Source organism: Cannabis sativa, chromosome 2 (assembly GCF_029168945.1).
Source record: "Cannabis sativa cultivar Pink pepper isolate KNU-18-1 chromosome 2, ASM2916894v1, whole genome shotgun sequence".
NCBI classification, from domain to species: Eukaryota; Viridiplantae; Streptophyta; class Magnoliopsida; order Rosales; family Cannabaceae; genus Cannabis; species Cannabis sativa.
The window spans coordinates 2,409,814-2,427,392 of record NC_083602.1 but is presented as its reverse complement, the minus strand read 5'-3'; the positions used below and the strand labels follow the sequence as shown (position 1 = coordinate 2,427,392).

Here is a 17,579-nt window from a genome sequence, read left to right as displayed (position 1 = left end):
TAAAAGGGAGTTTATAATGATCAGTTGACTTTATAATATTTTCTAATTGCTTGGCTCATATAGCCTGATCAAGTTTTAATTTTTGAATTTTTTGGTCTCCTTTCTGAGATCAACAATAACGCTTTCATCGGAATTCTGAATGCTTCCAACTTTAAGACATGGAAACGAGATGTAAAAATTACTTTAGGCATAATAGAATTGGACTTATGCCTTTGAGAAGAAAAATCTGGTGATCTTACTGATATCAATATTGTTACCTAGAAAACTCTTCATGCACAATATAAAAATTCAAATCATCTTAGTTTCATTGCTATGAAAAGTTCAATTCCTGAACATTCATTTAATGGTATGTCGAATACTACAAATGGTAATGAGTTTTTCAAAGCAGTAGAAAAACTATTTGACACTAGTGAAAACACCGCAGTTGGACATCTTATGAATGAAATGACAACCATTCAGTATGATAAATTTGCGAGATTTATTTTGAAAAATGTGAATGTTTAGTCTAAGTTAATTAAAAGATCATAATATTCATCTTCCTGACTCTTACATCATTCATCTAGCTCTTCATGCACTTCCTATCTCTTTTCGTCTTATCAATATAACCTACAACACTTATAATATAGCATGGAGTGTTAGTGACCTTATTTCTCAGTATATAGCTAAGAAAGCAAGCTGTGAAAAGAGAAGAATGCTTATTTTCACCATGTCTCTAAACTTAAGCTCAACAAATGATAGGAAAAATTATAAAAGAAGCAAGCACAGCCGAGGGCTAAAGGATCTCAAAAAGCCAAGTGAGATGAAGTCAAAGCTTAAAATGGACACTTACATTCGAGTTGACGTTATCTATGTTTCACATTTATTCTTGAATTATAGTGTAGTTTCAGATTGTTTTGAACAATACTTTTTTGATTCCTATTTTTAAAAGTAATTTAGTTTCGCTTCCGCTTTTGGCTAAATAATGATATTCTTTTCATTTTTCCAATCATAATGTTGACATTATGTTTCACTCTAGATTAGTGAAAAATATTTTATTAAATCTGATGGTCTTTTAAATTGTCATTGGCTCCCTTAACTTGCCCTCTTATATTAAGGTCACATCCTTATTATTATGGCACGATAGATTGGGTCATATTTTTAAAAAAAAGAGTTGATCGATTCATTAAAGCTTAAATTCTTCCTCCTCTTGATGCTTCTAGTTAGGATACTTGTGTTGATTGTACTCGTGGAAAATTGACTAAAACAAGAAAGAAGACTGTCCACTGTAGTCAATCTTTATTAGACATTATCTACACTAACATTCGTGGACCTTATTCCACCACGTATGCAGAAACAAGTATATTATAACTCTCACAGATGATTTTTCTCGAGATGGATTTACCTACTTAATCAAAAGAAAAATCTGACGTTCTTGATCAAGTCAAAATCTTGAAATGTTAAGGAGAAACAATTAGGAAGAGTCATCAAAGTTGTTCTTTCAGATTGTGGAGGAGAATATTATGGTCGTTATTTAGAATATGGACTACACATGAAGCCTTAAACTGAATAATTTTCAAGAAAATTATGTAGTTTCTCAATACTCTATGTCAGATTCACCTGAGCAAAATGGAATTACTGAAAGGAGAAATCGTATTATCATGGATATGTTAGAAGCATGATGAGTATATCAAATCTTCCAGAGTTTTTATAGGGTGAAACACCTATGATTGCAACTTATATTTTAAATTGTGTTCCAAGTAAATCTGTTCCCAAAACTCCTTTGAGTTGTGGACTGGGAGAAAGCCTAGTCTGAATCATCTTCGTGTATGGGGTTGTCCAGCTGAAGTAAGGATTTATGATTCTAATTTGAAAAAGTTAGATTCGAGAACAGTTCATTGTTATTTCATTGGTTATTCAATGCACTCAACAGGCTATCACTTTTACTATCCTACTCGTGGTACGCGAATTGTTGAATCTTAGACTGCTAAATTTTTGGAATTTATTGTTGCTTAAATATTCCTTCAAGTACATCTCTTATAAGAGTCATCTAAAAGAATTTTTATTCCTATGTCTTTTTCTTCTTACTCTAGTTGATAACGCTCTCATTGCTTATGAATATATTGCTCTTAATATCTAAGATGACGAGGGTCATATTATTGATGAGGAACCTATTATTGAATAAGGTTTTGTTGTTGATGAGGGTCCTATTATCGGAGAAATCCAATTGTAAAATATGTCATTCAAAATGATGATCAACAAATAGAGGTTATTCCAGAAGTACCTTCTCTATGGAGATCTCAAAGACAAAAGATGTCAGTAATGTGTGATGATAATTTTGTTTACCTTGGAGAAGATTAATGTGATCTTGATCATTTTGTGGATCCTGTCACTTATAGTGAAACACTTAATAGTCCATATTCTTCAAAATGATAAAAGCTATGGATGATGAGATTAAGTTCATGGACAAAAATAATGTATGGAAGTTAGTTCTATTACCTGATGGTTTCAAACCAATAGGTTGTAAATGGATTTTTAAGAACTAAAAGGATAAAATGGGACAAATTGAAAGGTATAAATCGCGTTTAGTGACAAAATACTTTACTCAAAGAGTGTATTAATTACACTAAAAATTTCTCACTTGTTTTCACTAAACATTTATTCAGAATTATTATGAATTTAGTTGCACACTTTGATTCAGAGTTGCATAAAATAGTTGTTAAAACTGTTGTTATGAATGGAGAATTGAGTGAGCAAGTCTATATGTCTCAACCTGAAGGCTTCGAGGAAAATGGAAATGACAATTTGGTCTGCAAATTGAAATGATCCATTTATGGTCTCAAACAGGCATCTCACCAGTGGTACTTGAAGTTTGATAAAGTTGTGACAGTACTGTTGGATTTCATCGAGAACAAGTTTGACTAGTGTATTTATATGAAGATCAGTGGGAGCTGTCATATTTTTTTTAAGTGGACGACATTTCACTTGCTAGCAGTGATTTGTCATTACTAAATGAGACCAATTTTTTTTTTCTGTATACTATTTTTGATATGAAGGATCTTAGAGAGGCATATTTTGTTTTGGAGATTGAGATTCATTGTGATAAGAATCGAAAATTTCTTAACTTATCTCAAGAAAGCTTACATTAATCATGTGCTCAAAAGGTTCAACATAAATTTTTTGTAAGCCTGGTTCTGTTCCTATTCTGAAAGGGACAAATTTACTAAGCAACATTGTCCCAAGAACGACTTAAAAAGAGAAGCAATGAAGAATATCTCATATGCAAGTGTAGTAGGGAGTTTAATGTATGCTTAAGTTTGCACTAGACCTGACATTGCTTTCATGGTCGATGTTCATTTAAAGTCAATTTTTTAGATGTATTTTCACTTTGGCTGGTGCAACTATTTCTTGAAAAAAGTGTTAAATAGACTCTTATCACATATCTATTATATATGTTAAGTTTGTCGTATGTTATGGGGCATCTTTGCAAGCTTTATGGTTAAAGAATTTGATTTTAGAGATACGACTAGTTGATTCTATTTCCTCTCATATACTAATCTATTGTGATAATAATATTGTTGTTTACTTTTCAAAGAATAACGAGATTAGTAGTGCTTCCAAACATATGAAAATAAAGTATCTCATTGTTAGAGACTTGGTCAAGAAAAGAGACATTCTGATACAATATTGTAAGATCAAGTTGATGTTTGCAGATCCTCTAACCAAAGGATTAAGTGTCATATTGTTTAATAAACATGTTGTTGATATGAGTATTTTATAATCTTTTGCACCTTTGGGTTAATTAATGGGAGTTTTTTATTCTATCATTTAAGATTACATTTATATGTAATTTACTTGTTGATATTATGAACTACTTTGTGGGCCAATACTTTTTTATTATTGGATGTTTACACTTTTAATTATATTTTGTTAAGTTCTCAAGAATAATTGAATTGAAAGCATGTAGTTCATATCTTGTTGTGATTATTATCTTTTGAGTTTAATTGCTTAATGACAATGATATTTTGTGGCTTAATTTTTAAAGCAAGTTTAGTGATACTGACTTATTTATTAAGTAGTGTATGGTTAATTTCACTGGCTTATTTATTAAGCACCACAGTATCAGTGAAATTGAGGATTGATAAGGATATTATGTTATTTTAAATTGATCACATGTTGAACATAATTCCTCACCACACTACTAGACTTATTGACCATGTCGATTTAATACTTTGGTATTTGTGATTATAAATGTCTTGTTGAGTTAAAAATAATATGACTCTCATAGTTCATTATTAAAGGTTAAATTGGACCGGTATGGTGAGATGCTATTAGAGAACTATCATTTTTAAAGTGGCCACAAATGTTTTCCTGTTGTTCAACCCATGAATCGTTTTTAAATAAAATTATTTTGATATATAATATATATGTATTAATATTAATGTAGCCCAAGTGGGAGAATGTTAGACTTTTTATTTGGGCTTACATTATATTTTATTAATTTTATTAAAACTTGGGTTGATTAGATAGTTTTTTACTGTGTTAACCATATTGTTGGTGATAACTTGTTAATGAGCTTAACATTTGTGTGTAAAGTCCATGGTGAAATAGAAGTGTGGACTTTTCTAGTTGATTGAAGCCTTTGATGAGCAGGCCCAATCCAACTAGGGTTATGTAGCTAAGTCTCCCCCTAACTCTATAAATACATATTGTCTCATCACAATTGGATACTTTTAATAATTAGATAAATAAACTACTTCTGATTTAGAGATTTAGGGTGGAAGACTTAGTTGATAGTATTGCACTATCAAATTGTGGTAATCGCTATAGATCAATCAGATACGCATACCTAATTATTATATATTATTATTGTGTTCTATGTTATATACAAATTAATTTTGAGTTTACTATAAAAATTTTTAACACATTTTTGAACGTTCGCATTGCTTCTAATATATCCCATTATTAACCTCTAAATCACCTAATTAAGTCCATTTACCAAAACCAAATTAAGAGATGGTAACAATTATGGGGTATAGAGTGCTTGTATTGTGCGTGCTATCCTAACATTATAAATATAGGTCTTGGTTCACTCTTTGACATACACTTGTTTTCTATTTGTTGAGCACTAGCTAGAACAACATCTAGACTTGTCCATTCCCAAAAGGATTTTCACTTTGTTCCCTAAGTGTTTGGTAGAAAGAGAAAATAAGCTTTTTGGACAAAATCGGCACCAATAGAACTTGGTGTAGCTATATGTTCTTCCATCACATGAAGATTATTTTTATAGGCATAGGGCTGGTTGGGGTAATCTAATTAAGAGTATCACTAATTAGGGAAATAATAATATTAGTTAGACAAAACAAATAATAAGAGAAATTTCCTCAATGGGATTAAAGTCTTTTTTAAAATTAAAAATTAGATTTAGTATATCCATGCACATGCATGAATGTATTGGATCAAGAGCCAAGTAAAATTAATTAATAATTAAGAAAGACAATATCCTTATTGTTATAAAACTCATGAGGCAGTCATTATATATTACGTACGTGAAGAAGTCCACGTACGTATACTATGATTTTTAGTTCGAAGCAAATAATAATAATAATAATAATTAAAAGGTGTGTGATCAAAGTCAAATGAATTTTTTAAACCCATGTTATATATAGTATTAATTAGCCACTGTTATATATTAGGCTAATCAATCAAATTTTATAGCTTAGATTGAACTAAAATTTATATATATAAGATTGGACAAATTCAAGATTAATCGTCTCTTGATCTTTTTGTAAAACATATATAATTAAATGGATTATTTCAATGACATTCTATAAATATATATATCTTTATATATTAAAAGTGTCTATCTAACGGCATTTCTTGGTTTAACATTCTTGGTTTAACAGAATATACTTAAAAATAAAAGAATATTCTGTTAAATTTAACGATTAGTTTGATTTCCATTAAAAAATAAACCCAATAATTAAACCAAAAAATTAAACAATCTTTTAAATAAACAATCTTTTAAATATTAATAATCTCTTTTTAAATTAAAAAAATCATCTTAGCCACATATCTCTCTAACAAACATATCTTGGGAGAATATTAATAATTTTTTTATTTATTTTTTAAAAAAGAAAAATATAGATAAAATATCTAGAAAAGATAATATAAAAGAAGATTGAATGTGTTGGCTTAGAGATTCTTGGGCTTGGGCTTAAAAAAATAAATAAGAAAAAAAAGATGAAATGGGCTGTAATTAGTATTTACCTTATACGTTTGTGCTTATTTTTAGTTTTATTTTTAATTTTACCACCAAGAGGAGAAGGTTGAAAAATATTAGAATATGAAAATATTATTGGTGCTTATTAGTAATTTGCAAAGAGTGTGAAAGTCTATAAATATATAGTTGTGTAGCTATTATTAGATATGAAATGAGATAATATAACTTTTTTCAATTAGAAGATTAATGTACATTTTACTATTAATAACATACATTATTATAACACAACTATGTTTTACTTACTAAATATACTGACACATATTTTATTTTTATAAAACAAATCGTTCAAATAATTATACTATTTTAATTATTAATTAAAATAAAAAACTAAAATATTAAATAAAACTAACACTACGTGGCTTGCACGTAACAATCACCTAGTATATATATAAATGGTTAACAATTCATTTTGTTATTATTGATTTATTAACAATATATAGTTATATTAAATTAAAATAGGAAAATTTACAGAAAGTATCTAAAATCACATTTATTTTATATTTTTACAGACTTTTTTATTATTTTTTTTTTATTATTTTTTTACATTTTTACAAATTTGTAATTATTTTTTAGAAAATAAACAACAAATATTGTTTTCATATTGCCATAGCATTATACAATATCTTCGATACGTGAAAACAATAGTCTTTTTTAAAACAACTTATAAATAACTACGTACTGTCCCTAAGAGAAAAAAAATTCTGTAAAATTGTAAAAAAAAAAAAAAACAAAGAAAAACAAATTTCATTCGTAATAAAAATATTAGCTTTTTATTATTTTTAAGTATTTTTGAAATAATAATTTCACTAAATAGAAATGGCGATGCTAGTGACTATGATGCCTTATATATATTTAAGAGAATTTATTTTGATTTACTCTAATTTATATATATTTTTTAAATGAATTAATTTGCTTTCACATAGTCTAATTATTATATCATTAATTAATCACTATACAATTAGGTTATCCTATTAAATGACATTTATAATGTTTTATTGAGTGTACGAATTCTAAGTATATTGACAGTTGTAATTTGTTAGTTTGATTAATTATTAGTGATTAATATATAGTGCTGTCATATCATTATGGTGATTGTTATGTATATATATATATATATATATATATATATTATATTTGTTTGTGGCCTTAATTTTCTCTTAAAATATCAGTTATTTCATTTCTTCTTAATTTCTCTACATACAAGATCATATATCTATATATATATAGACTATATATAAAAGATGGCCAATCCAGATAAACAATATGGTAATTGCTCTTCTCTCCAATCCTAAACCAAACATATATATCATCTTGTAAGTCTTATATATACATAAATATATATACAATAATATTATATATATTCCCATATATATAATGAATAATATATAATAAATTATTATAATGGCTAGACAAACGCCACCTAATTAGGTGTCCACTGTCAATTATGTTCTAAAATCCATCTTAGCACAAAAATTTAAACCCATCTTTTATATATATAGCACTGTCATATTATAGGCAACCAATCAAATTTAATAGCTTAGATTATATATGAGATTGTACAAATTAAAGTACTAATCGTCTCTTCTTTTTGTAAAACATATAATAATTGATGAGTGATTGTATATGTACAAGGATATATACATGATTTTCATTAATATATGTTTATCTATATATAAAAAAAACACTAAGGTAATGAAATGGAATGAAATGGAAAGGAAACAATTTTCACTCCATTCCTTTGTTTGGTTACATTTTAAAGTATTAGAATGACATTCCAATGAAATGCTCTTTCCACCATTTTGGTAGAATGGCTATTCCATTTTAAAAAGAAAGGAATGACTATTCCAATGTAACAAGAAAAAAAATTTAATTATTTTTTTATCAATTTTTTTATGCATTTTAAATTTTATTCCATTCCTATTCCTATTCCCATTCCCATTCCTATTCCTATATTTTCATTCCTCCTAACCAAACGCCCTATAGTTTCGTTGAATAATAAAAATAATGAGAACACGTATGTCATTTTTATACGTACATACAAATATATATATATATATAATAAATATATATTATCTATCATAAAAATATATATAGAATAACTATATATTAGGTGTGTTATTGTTGTCCCAGCTGATATAGATATATATATCTTTGTTTTCAATATATATTTATATTATGAAAAAATTATAACTATGTTTTTTTTTAATATATTACAGTTTAGTCAAGTTTAAATTAAAAATAAAGTCCAAAATATATAATTTTTTTTTTTTGTTTAATTGCAAGTTTATAAAAATAGTTTTGTAAATGAATGTTTGAACTCAATTTTCATCAAAATTGATATAAATATTTGCTATAACTATAAGTCATATATATAATAAAATAATATAATTTTTTCCAAGTATTAATAATAAAAATCAATATAGACAAAAACAATACCCTTCTATAAATTTTCCAATATTATGTATAAATATTTATATGAGTCTAGATCTACCTGCTACATTAAAAATTTGAAGATATCTCAATAGACTTTCAATGAAAGTTTAATTATGTACGTATATATATATTTATATATATAATAACATTATTAGGAATAATCGGCTAAAAACACGCTTTAACTAATTTATATTCAAAGTTTGACCCTAATAATAGTGACACAATTTTCCAATATTGAATTGCATTATAGTTGTTATTATAAATGAAATGGGAGCAGAAAATAAAGGATATATATATACAAAATAAAGCACATGCATCCACTCAACACACTACCCTTTACTTCTCGACCTTAATTAACTCATAATTAAGTATATAATACTTTAAAATGAAATAAAAAGAAAACTAAAAGAAAAAGACACTATGCTTGCATCATAACATGACACTATGCTTGCATCATAATGGCTTCTCCCAAGGATGGAAAGCCTTAATTATAAATGGAAAATGGGGGAAGCCGTTGGGTCCGTGGATCGTGAGGGTCTTGGGGTCGCGGTGATCGTGAAGAGAAGAGACCGAGGTGGTTGTTGGTTGTGCGTGAGGGTTAGGGGTAGATTAGAGAGAGATTAAAAAAAATATTACTTTTAGTCACAATAAAACTTGTAATAAAAAGTAAAAAAAATATTTGTGACTAATTATAAATTATCATTGTTATGTTGTGACTAAAAAATTTGTAGCTAAAGGTATTTAGTCACAAAAATTACAATTTCTTGTGATTAAATGTATTTTTAGTCACAATAATTGTTGTGACTAAAACTAAATTAGTAACAACTTGTAACTAAAAACTATATTTTAGTCACAAGCATTTTATTGTGACTAAAAGTCACATTTAGTTACAAAAATATGTGACTAAAAAATATTAATTTTTTGTAGAGAGAGAAAGAAGGATAATTGTTTGAAATGAGAAGGGTATTTTGGAACTTAAAGTAAAGTGTACCTATTTTTAACAATTTGGATATATTTAAGTTTAGAGTTTTAATTTAAGTATATATAAATTATAAATAATTACTGAAAATTTTCCTTCCAAAAAGTGCTACAAAAATCCAGAGCATCGTGTATGCATGAAAAAATATAAATCATGTTGTGTTGTTTCATATGTTAATAATTTTATAGGGTAATTTTAGAATTTTCATGTCATATTATACTCAAGATATGTGTTTCTTTAGACTAACTAGGTGGCTCAAATTCGTACTCCACGTTTTTATATTTTTATGAAAAATATTGAGCTACCTATTAAACTAAATGTAATTTTTATAGTTTCAATTAATTATTTTTATATAATTTCTCAATTACAATTCATAAGAAATAATTATAATTATTAAATTAATTTTTAAGTTTTTTCTAACATATTGTGTTTTTATGTTAGTTTATTCGTGGTTATGTGTCATCCATATATAAGTTCATATTTTTTTGGTGTAGCATGTTGACATACCCAACCAAGTCTAATTTCGTGTCGTGTCATACTTCACTACAAAAAATTACTACTTTTAGTGGCAACTTTTTAGTCACAACATAATTTTTTGTGACTAAATGTGACTTTTAGTCACAACAAAAAGATACTTGTAACTAAAACATATAGTATTTAGTTACAAATTGTTACTAATTTAGTTTTAGTCATAATAAATATTGTGACTAAAAATATATTTAGTCACACCAAATTGTAATTTTTGTAACTAATATACATTTAGCCACGGACCTTTTAGTAACACAATAATGATAATATATAATTAGCCACAATTTTTTTATTTTTAGTTATAAATTTTGTTGTGACTAAAAATAAGAATTTTTGTAATACTCGTACCTTTTAGGGTCGTGTCAATTTCGTGCCATCTCAAAAAATCTTAGTGGTATTTACATATCACTAATATAAGATAGTATTTTATAAATAATTAGTAATTTTTTATGTATATATTGCATTTCTCTATATATATAATTTGTTGCATCGATCGATCGTTGACTTTAAAATTTATATAAATGGACTTCATCACATATTTACAGACTATATGTTAGGCTTGTTTGAGATGGAAGTTTTATTTATAATATTGACTTCCTTAATTAATAATTAGTAAATTAATTAATTTCACATGGCTCTCTTGAATTAATGATCCATTACATGTACATTATTCATAATATGCATGCATACTAACAACTCATAGCTACTTTTTTATTTTATTTTTTTAAAAATAAATTAAACATAAAAAATCATTAAGAAAATTTCATACTTTCACATTGTCTAATTATTATTATATTAAGAATAATTACTCACTCAATCAATTATGTCTATATAAATAGCTATACCCTTTGGATTATAAAGATTTTTAAGTAGAAACAAGTTATAATTAATCATAATAATCTTAATTATTTGGCACTGAAAGATGAGCACAGTACAGATGAACAGCTTTGGTTTCTCTTTCAATAATATAATTCCTAAGCCAACAATGATATCATCTTGTAAGTACTCTCATCTCTCTAGCTAGTTCATCATTTCCATTATAATTAATATATATATATATATATATTTATATACATATACTAATAATCATAAATTGATAAATTAATTAGCAGCCAAAATTAGCCCATGGATCAACGATAGTAGTTTTTGTGGACAGAAAAAGCTTCAAACAACGCATTTTTACAAAGGAAAAAGTCCTCTCAAACATAATATAATGAGGTATATATATATATAATTATTATGTTAATATTTTCACTACAAAAAATGAAATTAATTTGTATTATTAGTAAATTTTATTTGTTTAATTTGGTGTAATTAATAGAGCTGAGAAGATGATTGCCATTACAGCAAGGGCACCTACTGGAGACGGTTTAACATTTCCAACATTTAATGGTAATTGATTCATACATTCAACATATATATTAATTATAGTAAACTAAAATTATCTAAAATTAATTAAATTGGGGCATATAATACAATAAATATTTCTTCATTATTATAAATAAATATATTTTTCTTATTTGTATTATATAAGAAATGAAATATTTAAATGATCTAAAATTTTTAAAAATTTGCAAATGACCTATATTTTTTTTTTTTTGTTAGCTAGGATTAACAATACTTTGAGTGTCTCATTTTGAAAAACATTTCCTAATTTATATATATATATATACTAGCAAAAAAACTACGTGCGAGGCACGTATACTAAATTTATGCTAGTTTTTTTCTATGTTATTTGAAAGCGATACAATTAAAAATTAAAAAAAAAAAGTATTATTAATTATTAGGTGAGATTATTATGTGTGTCTAAATATTATATTTTATAATGTTGTCAATTAAAAGTGAATACCGAATGCAATATATTAGTGTTTAGGAAAGCTTGATGATTTAAATATGTTTTAAGTTAATCCAAAAATAAATTAAAAATTGATGTTCCAATACTTAAAGAAACATTACTTAAATAGATGTAAGATAAAAAGAAAATTAAAAATCAATCTCTAAATTATTGATAATTGAAGATAGCATTTGTCTAAAAATTGTAGATAAGAAAACTAATGATAGTCATTGGTGGATTTCAATCTTCATTTGCTTCGATAGAGACAATAGTGTAATTTTTGTATTTTACACTTTTCATTCTAGCCGGGTCCGCATATATTTGGATTGTCCATTTTTTCGTTGATAAATTGAATATGGTAGTGTCGACAAAAAGTGAAAACCATGTTTAACAAAAAGTGATAGTATTCTATAACAAAATACTATTAAATTATTTTAAAATACTATATTTTATTAAAATAAAACTCTATGCGATTAAAATTTCATATTTATCTTTACTCAAAAAGAAAAAAAAATTGATAAAAAAAAGAGAAAAAAAAATGAAAAGTTTCTATTATTATCTCCACTGCCTTTCTAGATGTGCATAATGGTCTCTTCTTTCTTCCATATTCTTCTTTATTTTTTGTATATTGTGTTTGCAACATATATGTAAATTATTACGTAACTTTAAAAAACTTTACTCCTGGCAACTAATGCATATGCCGAGCATTTAGAATCATTTATTGGCTGTAAATTTTGTTGGGTTTTTTTCGCCATTGATGCTTGGTTTTGTGAACTTTGATAAAAGTCACGCTTCTTTTTTATTCTTATTATTACTTATATAATTTGTTATTAAGTTGTGAAGAAGAAAAAAAAGAAGTGCGGATTGGAATATTATATGTGATCTCATGGGAATGTCCAAATTGTAATAGGAAAAGGAATACAATAAATAATTGAAGAAAACCTAATCGTAGATGTACAACAGCAAAAACTCAATCGTATTTTTTTTGGATTGAATGGGATTTATTATTTTGTTTATTTTATTATATATAAATGAAAAGTGATCCATGAATTTCTCATAAACTATTTTATTTTTAATAATAAACCATTTTATTTTTAATATAAATAAAAAGTAAATACCGAATGCAGTATATTAGTGTTTAAAAAAGCTTGATAATTTAAATATGTTCTTAAGTTAATCCAACAATAAACTAAAAATTGATGTTCAAATACTTAAGGAAACACAATGTGTGTAAGATAAAAAGAAAATTAAAAATTAATTTCTAAATTGTTGATAATTGAAGATAACATTTGCTTCGACAGAGACAATAGTATAATTTTTTATTTTGCACTTTTCATTCTAACCGAGTCTGCATATAACTGGATTGTCCATTTTTTTTTGGTAAAAAAAAATTCCATATATAATTCGTTCTTTTTCTGATCTCTCTCAACAAACTAATTGTATATGCGGTTTAAGGTTCAATTTATTTTATATATATTTTTAATTTCTAGAGTTATAGTTGTGATTATATATAGATCTATAGTTGTGATTATATATAGAGTTGAAATTTGTTAAATATCAGTTCAAATATTAATAGGATTTGTTTTATTATTATTTTATGATATATAAATAATATTTTATTATTTTATTAAATAAAAATAATAAAGTCACCCATGAATTTCTCATAAACCAAGAATTTCAGTTATATAGGCACACTTTATATAGAATAGATATATAAATACAGAATTAATTGATAAAATTCTTTTTTTTTTTACAGGCAAAAGTTTTTCATTGACTAATGATTTTGAGGAGCTTCAAGTTTCAAAGTACAAATCTGTGATGTATTATAAGAAACTTTTACCATATTATGGTCAAGGTCAAAGCTGTCCAATTGTCAATCAGAAGGTATATATATATAGCTATATATATACGTACAAAACATTAATTATATATATTTGACAAATATATATATAGACTTATATTCTGAAATATATGATAGGTGACTATAATATATACAATCTATGACCAAAATCGGTATGTGAAAGGATCAAAGGATGATGTTACGGCTGAAGTTGTTATAGGCACCAAACATGATCTTGGTACAGGTAAAAACATTAATACCCACAAAAAATATATAAAAAAAAATACCTGATAATTTTTTAGTTATAATATAAAAATTTTGTGACTAAATTAATATTATTTGTGATTAAAATATAATATTTAAGTATAAATTATTACTAATTTAGTTTTAATCTAAGTGAAAATATATTTAATTACAAAAAATTTTAAATTTTATGACTAATATATTTTGTTATTAACATTTTATACATACTATAAAAATAATAATTTATAATTATTTACAACTTTCAAATTAAAAGTAAAAAAATTTGTAATAAGGCTCCAATTAATTATAAACACAGTGACTACTCCAATTAATTATAACTTATTATTATTATTATGAGAATATATAATATTGAATAAGATTTATTTTAAAAATACATTACTAAATGATTATTATATATTTATATGATTACATTAATTTTTGTGATATTTTACACATGCATGCAGGGCTTGATTTTGCGATTCGAACACTCAGATTATATGAACGAGCAATATTTGTCATCCCTAAGGCTAGTATTTTTAATTTCACTTTTCTCCCACATATATATATATATATCTTTATAAATTAAAAGTGTCTATCTAACGGCATTTCTTGGTTTAACAGAATATACTTAAAAATAAAAGAATATTCTGTTAAATTTAACGATTAGGTTTGATCTCCCGTTAAAAAATAAACTCAATAATTAAACCCAAAAAATTAAACAATCTTTTAAATAAACAGTCTTTTAAATATTAATAATCAAAGAAGATTGATTGTGTTGGCTTAGAGATTTTTGGGCTTGGGCTTAAAAAAATAATAATAAAAAAAAAAGATGAAATGGGCTGTAATTAGTATTTACCATATATGTTTGTGCTTATTTTTAGTTTTATTTTTAATTTTACCACCAAGAGGAGAAGGTTGAAAAATATTAGAATATGAAAATATTATTGGTGCTTATTAGTAATTTGCAAAGAATGTGAAAGTCTATAAATATATAGTTGTGTAGCTATTATTAGATATGAAATGAGATAATAGAACTTTTTTCAATTAGAAGATTAATGTACATTTTACTATTAATAACATACATTATTATAACACAACTATGTTTTACTTACTAAATATACTAACACATATTTTATTTTTATAAAACAAATCGTTCAAATAATTATACTATTTTAATTATTAATTAAAATAAAAAACTAAAATATTAAATAAAACTAACACTACGTGGCTTGGCACGTAACAATCACCTAGTATATATATATACCTTTAAACAAATATATATTTTTTTGTGATTTTATTCATTTTCTTTGTGGAAATTATATAAAAAAAAATGAAAGATGTGATCTGCCATAAAATAAATCTCCAACTGTTGCAAGGATATTTTTGTTAACGACATTTTTGTAGAAATTATAGCTTAGTTTGTTTTCATCATATAACAAACATATTTTATTGCATTATTTTTTTTTAAAAAAAAAATAAAGTACTCTAAATAATTTATAATTAATGTTAAATATTAAGATCAAAATAATCATTTGTACATATATATAAAAAAAAACACCTGTAACTCACAGTTTCGAGCTATTTTCTCAAAATTGTAAACTATTCGATCATAATTTCTCAGAAAAAATAATCAGATGCATGCTAATAATAACTATATTATATAATATACACTATCAGATAAAGTATATACTAAATTGATTATTCGAGCTATCATCATTAATTATACTCCATTTTTTTTCATTAGCTACATGTTATTTTATTCAAATTTTGTGTTATTAATTTTTTTTTTTATTTTATTCAAAAAACTGAATATTTGATTAATTAACTATATAATTATATTTTCTTCAGAAACTTTGGCCGCAGAAGATGAGAGGTGGAATGTTTAATAGGGATCCAGATGAGTACATAGTTTGCTATGTTACATTAAAAAAAATTAAGTAGATATTATTTTCAAAATGGTGACAAATTAATAAATAAAGTTGTACTTTTATCCAATTAATAGTTCAACTGTCATTTATTTAAGGGTAATTTTTCTTTTGTTTTTTGGGAGATTTATTTTTAGAGTGATAAAGTACAAAGGTCTTATCTCAAAAAAAAAAAAAATATTGAACCCCGCTATATTCATTCCGCAGACTTGTTTACCAATCCGCATCCGCCACGTGGATCAGGGTAGTCGGGATACTCGGAATGAACGGTTTTATTGAATAATATTTGTATAATATTTTCTGTAAACTTACAAATGTATGACAAAGTTCTTGTTCAATAAAAGAGTATGTAATTAGTTGCATGCAATTACGATGATCTTTCACAATTTTTTTGGAAACTTCCATTAATACCAAACCATTTACAAATACGTTAGGGTGTGTTTGGAAGTAACTGTGTAATTACTAGGTAGGATAATTACTAAGGTGGTAATTACACTATATTTTAAAATGCAACGTGTGTTTTGATATGAGGTGGCAATTACACATGAATTCTTAATATCTTGTTTGGCAAAATAGTTAGTAATTACATGGGAAAATAATATTTTTTAGTAGCTAATGTTTAATATGGAAAGTTTTTAGTAATTACACAGTGTAATTACATTCAATTCTCATGGGGGGCATGAGAATTGGAGAGTGTAATTGGAACCCCTCAATTACTTCCAATTACACAGTTACAGTGTAATTACATGGTTAGACTAGGGGTGTTCACAAAGTATCCGATCCAATCCAATCCGCACGATCCAATCCAATCCAATCCGCAAAATGCGGATATCCGCACTTGTGCGGATTGGATTGGATTGAAAAATCTAAAATCCGCACTTGTGCGGATTGGATGTTGTTTGACCTCAAAAAGTAACCGATCCAATCCAATCCGCACTTAATTATATATATTTTTAAAAAATTATAATATGTAATATATATTAATTAAAAAAAAGACACAAACTTTTAATTTCTTAATCTTTTTTAGTAATATATTGAGTTTGTGCATTTTATTTATTTTGTAATAAAAAACACAAGAAAAATAATTCTTATTCACATAGACACATACACATAAAGTTTAAATATATATATACTAGTTTATTTATTTTAGTAATTAGATACATATATATTTTAGTGTAAATCTAAAGATAAGTATATATATATTGATATATGTGTATATTGGTTTAATTTGTATATAAATAGAGATGGAAATAAATTAGTATTGGAGATTAAGAAACAATAGTCTTTTTTTAATTTTTTTTTCTATGAAATATTAAATAATTTATTATTAAAAAAGTAACCGATCCAAAATAACCGATCCAATCCGCACTATTGTGGATTGGATTGGATTGGATTTAAACTTTTATGCGGATCGGATTGGATCCAAAATATGAAATCCGCACTTAGTGCGGATTGGATGTTGTTTGACCAAAAAAGTGCGGATTGGATCGGATGAACACCCCTAGGTTAGACAAACATGCCAAGTTGTGTAATTACCT

At 25.6% G+C, this 17,579-nt stretch overlaps 2 protein-coding genes across 3 annotated transcripts in view; both read left to right on the top strand.

The window, feature by feature from the left end:
* Positions 1 to 17,579, top strand: part of LOC115721045 (uncharacterized) — a 67,435-nt gene that overhangs the window by 15,118 nt on the left and 34,738 nt on the right. The window lies entirely within an intron of this gene.
* On the top strand, positions 10,890 to 16,408 carry LOC133034638 (uncharacterized). 2 transcript variants are annotated; one of them, XM_061109854.1, is made up of 7 exons: positions 10,890 to 11,197; positions 11,312 to 11,417; positions 11,521 to 11,591; positions 13,790 to 13,917; positions 14,012 to 14,117; positions 14,581 to 14,642; positions 15,965 to 16,408. In XM_061109854.1, exons 1-7 carry the CDS (start codon positions 11,122 to 11,124, stop codon positions 16,055 to 16,057), a joined length of 642 nt encoding a protein of 213 aa, XP_060965837.1. In that variant the 5' UTR covers positions 10,890 to 11,121; the 3' UTR covers positions 16,058 to 16,408. The 2 variants fall into 2 exon arrangements, with proteins under 2 accessions (XP_060965837.1, XP_060965836.1); XM_061109853.1 differs by having other exon boundaries at positions 10,894 to 11,197; positions 11,309 to 11,417.

Coding starts and splice junctions, on each gene's coding strand:
- LOC133034638 (XM_061109853.1), top strand. CDS start 11,122: ATGAGCACAGTACAGATGAACAGCTTTGGTTTCTCTTTCAATAATATA. Junction 11,592..13,789: donor AACATTTCCAACATTTAATG/GTAATTGATTCA, acceptor TTTTTTTTACAG/GCAAAAGTTTTTCATTGACT. Junction 13,918..14,011: donor GTCCAATTGTCAATCAGAAG/GTATATATATAT, acceptor AATATATGATAG/GTGACTATAATATATACAAT.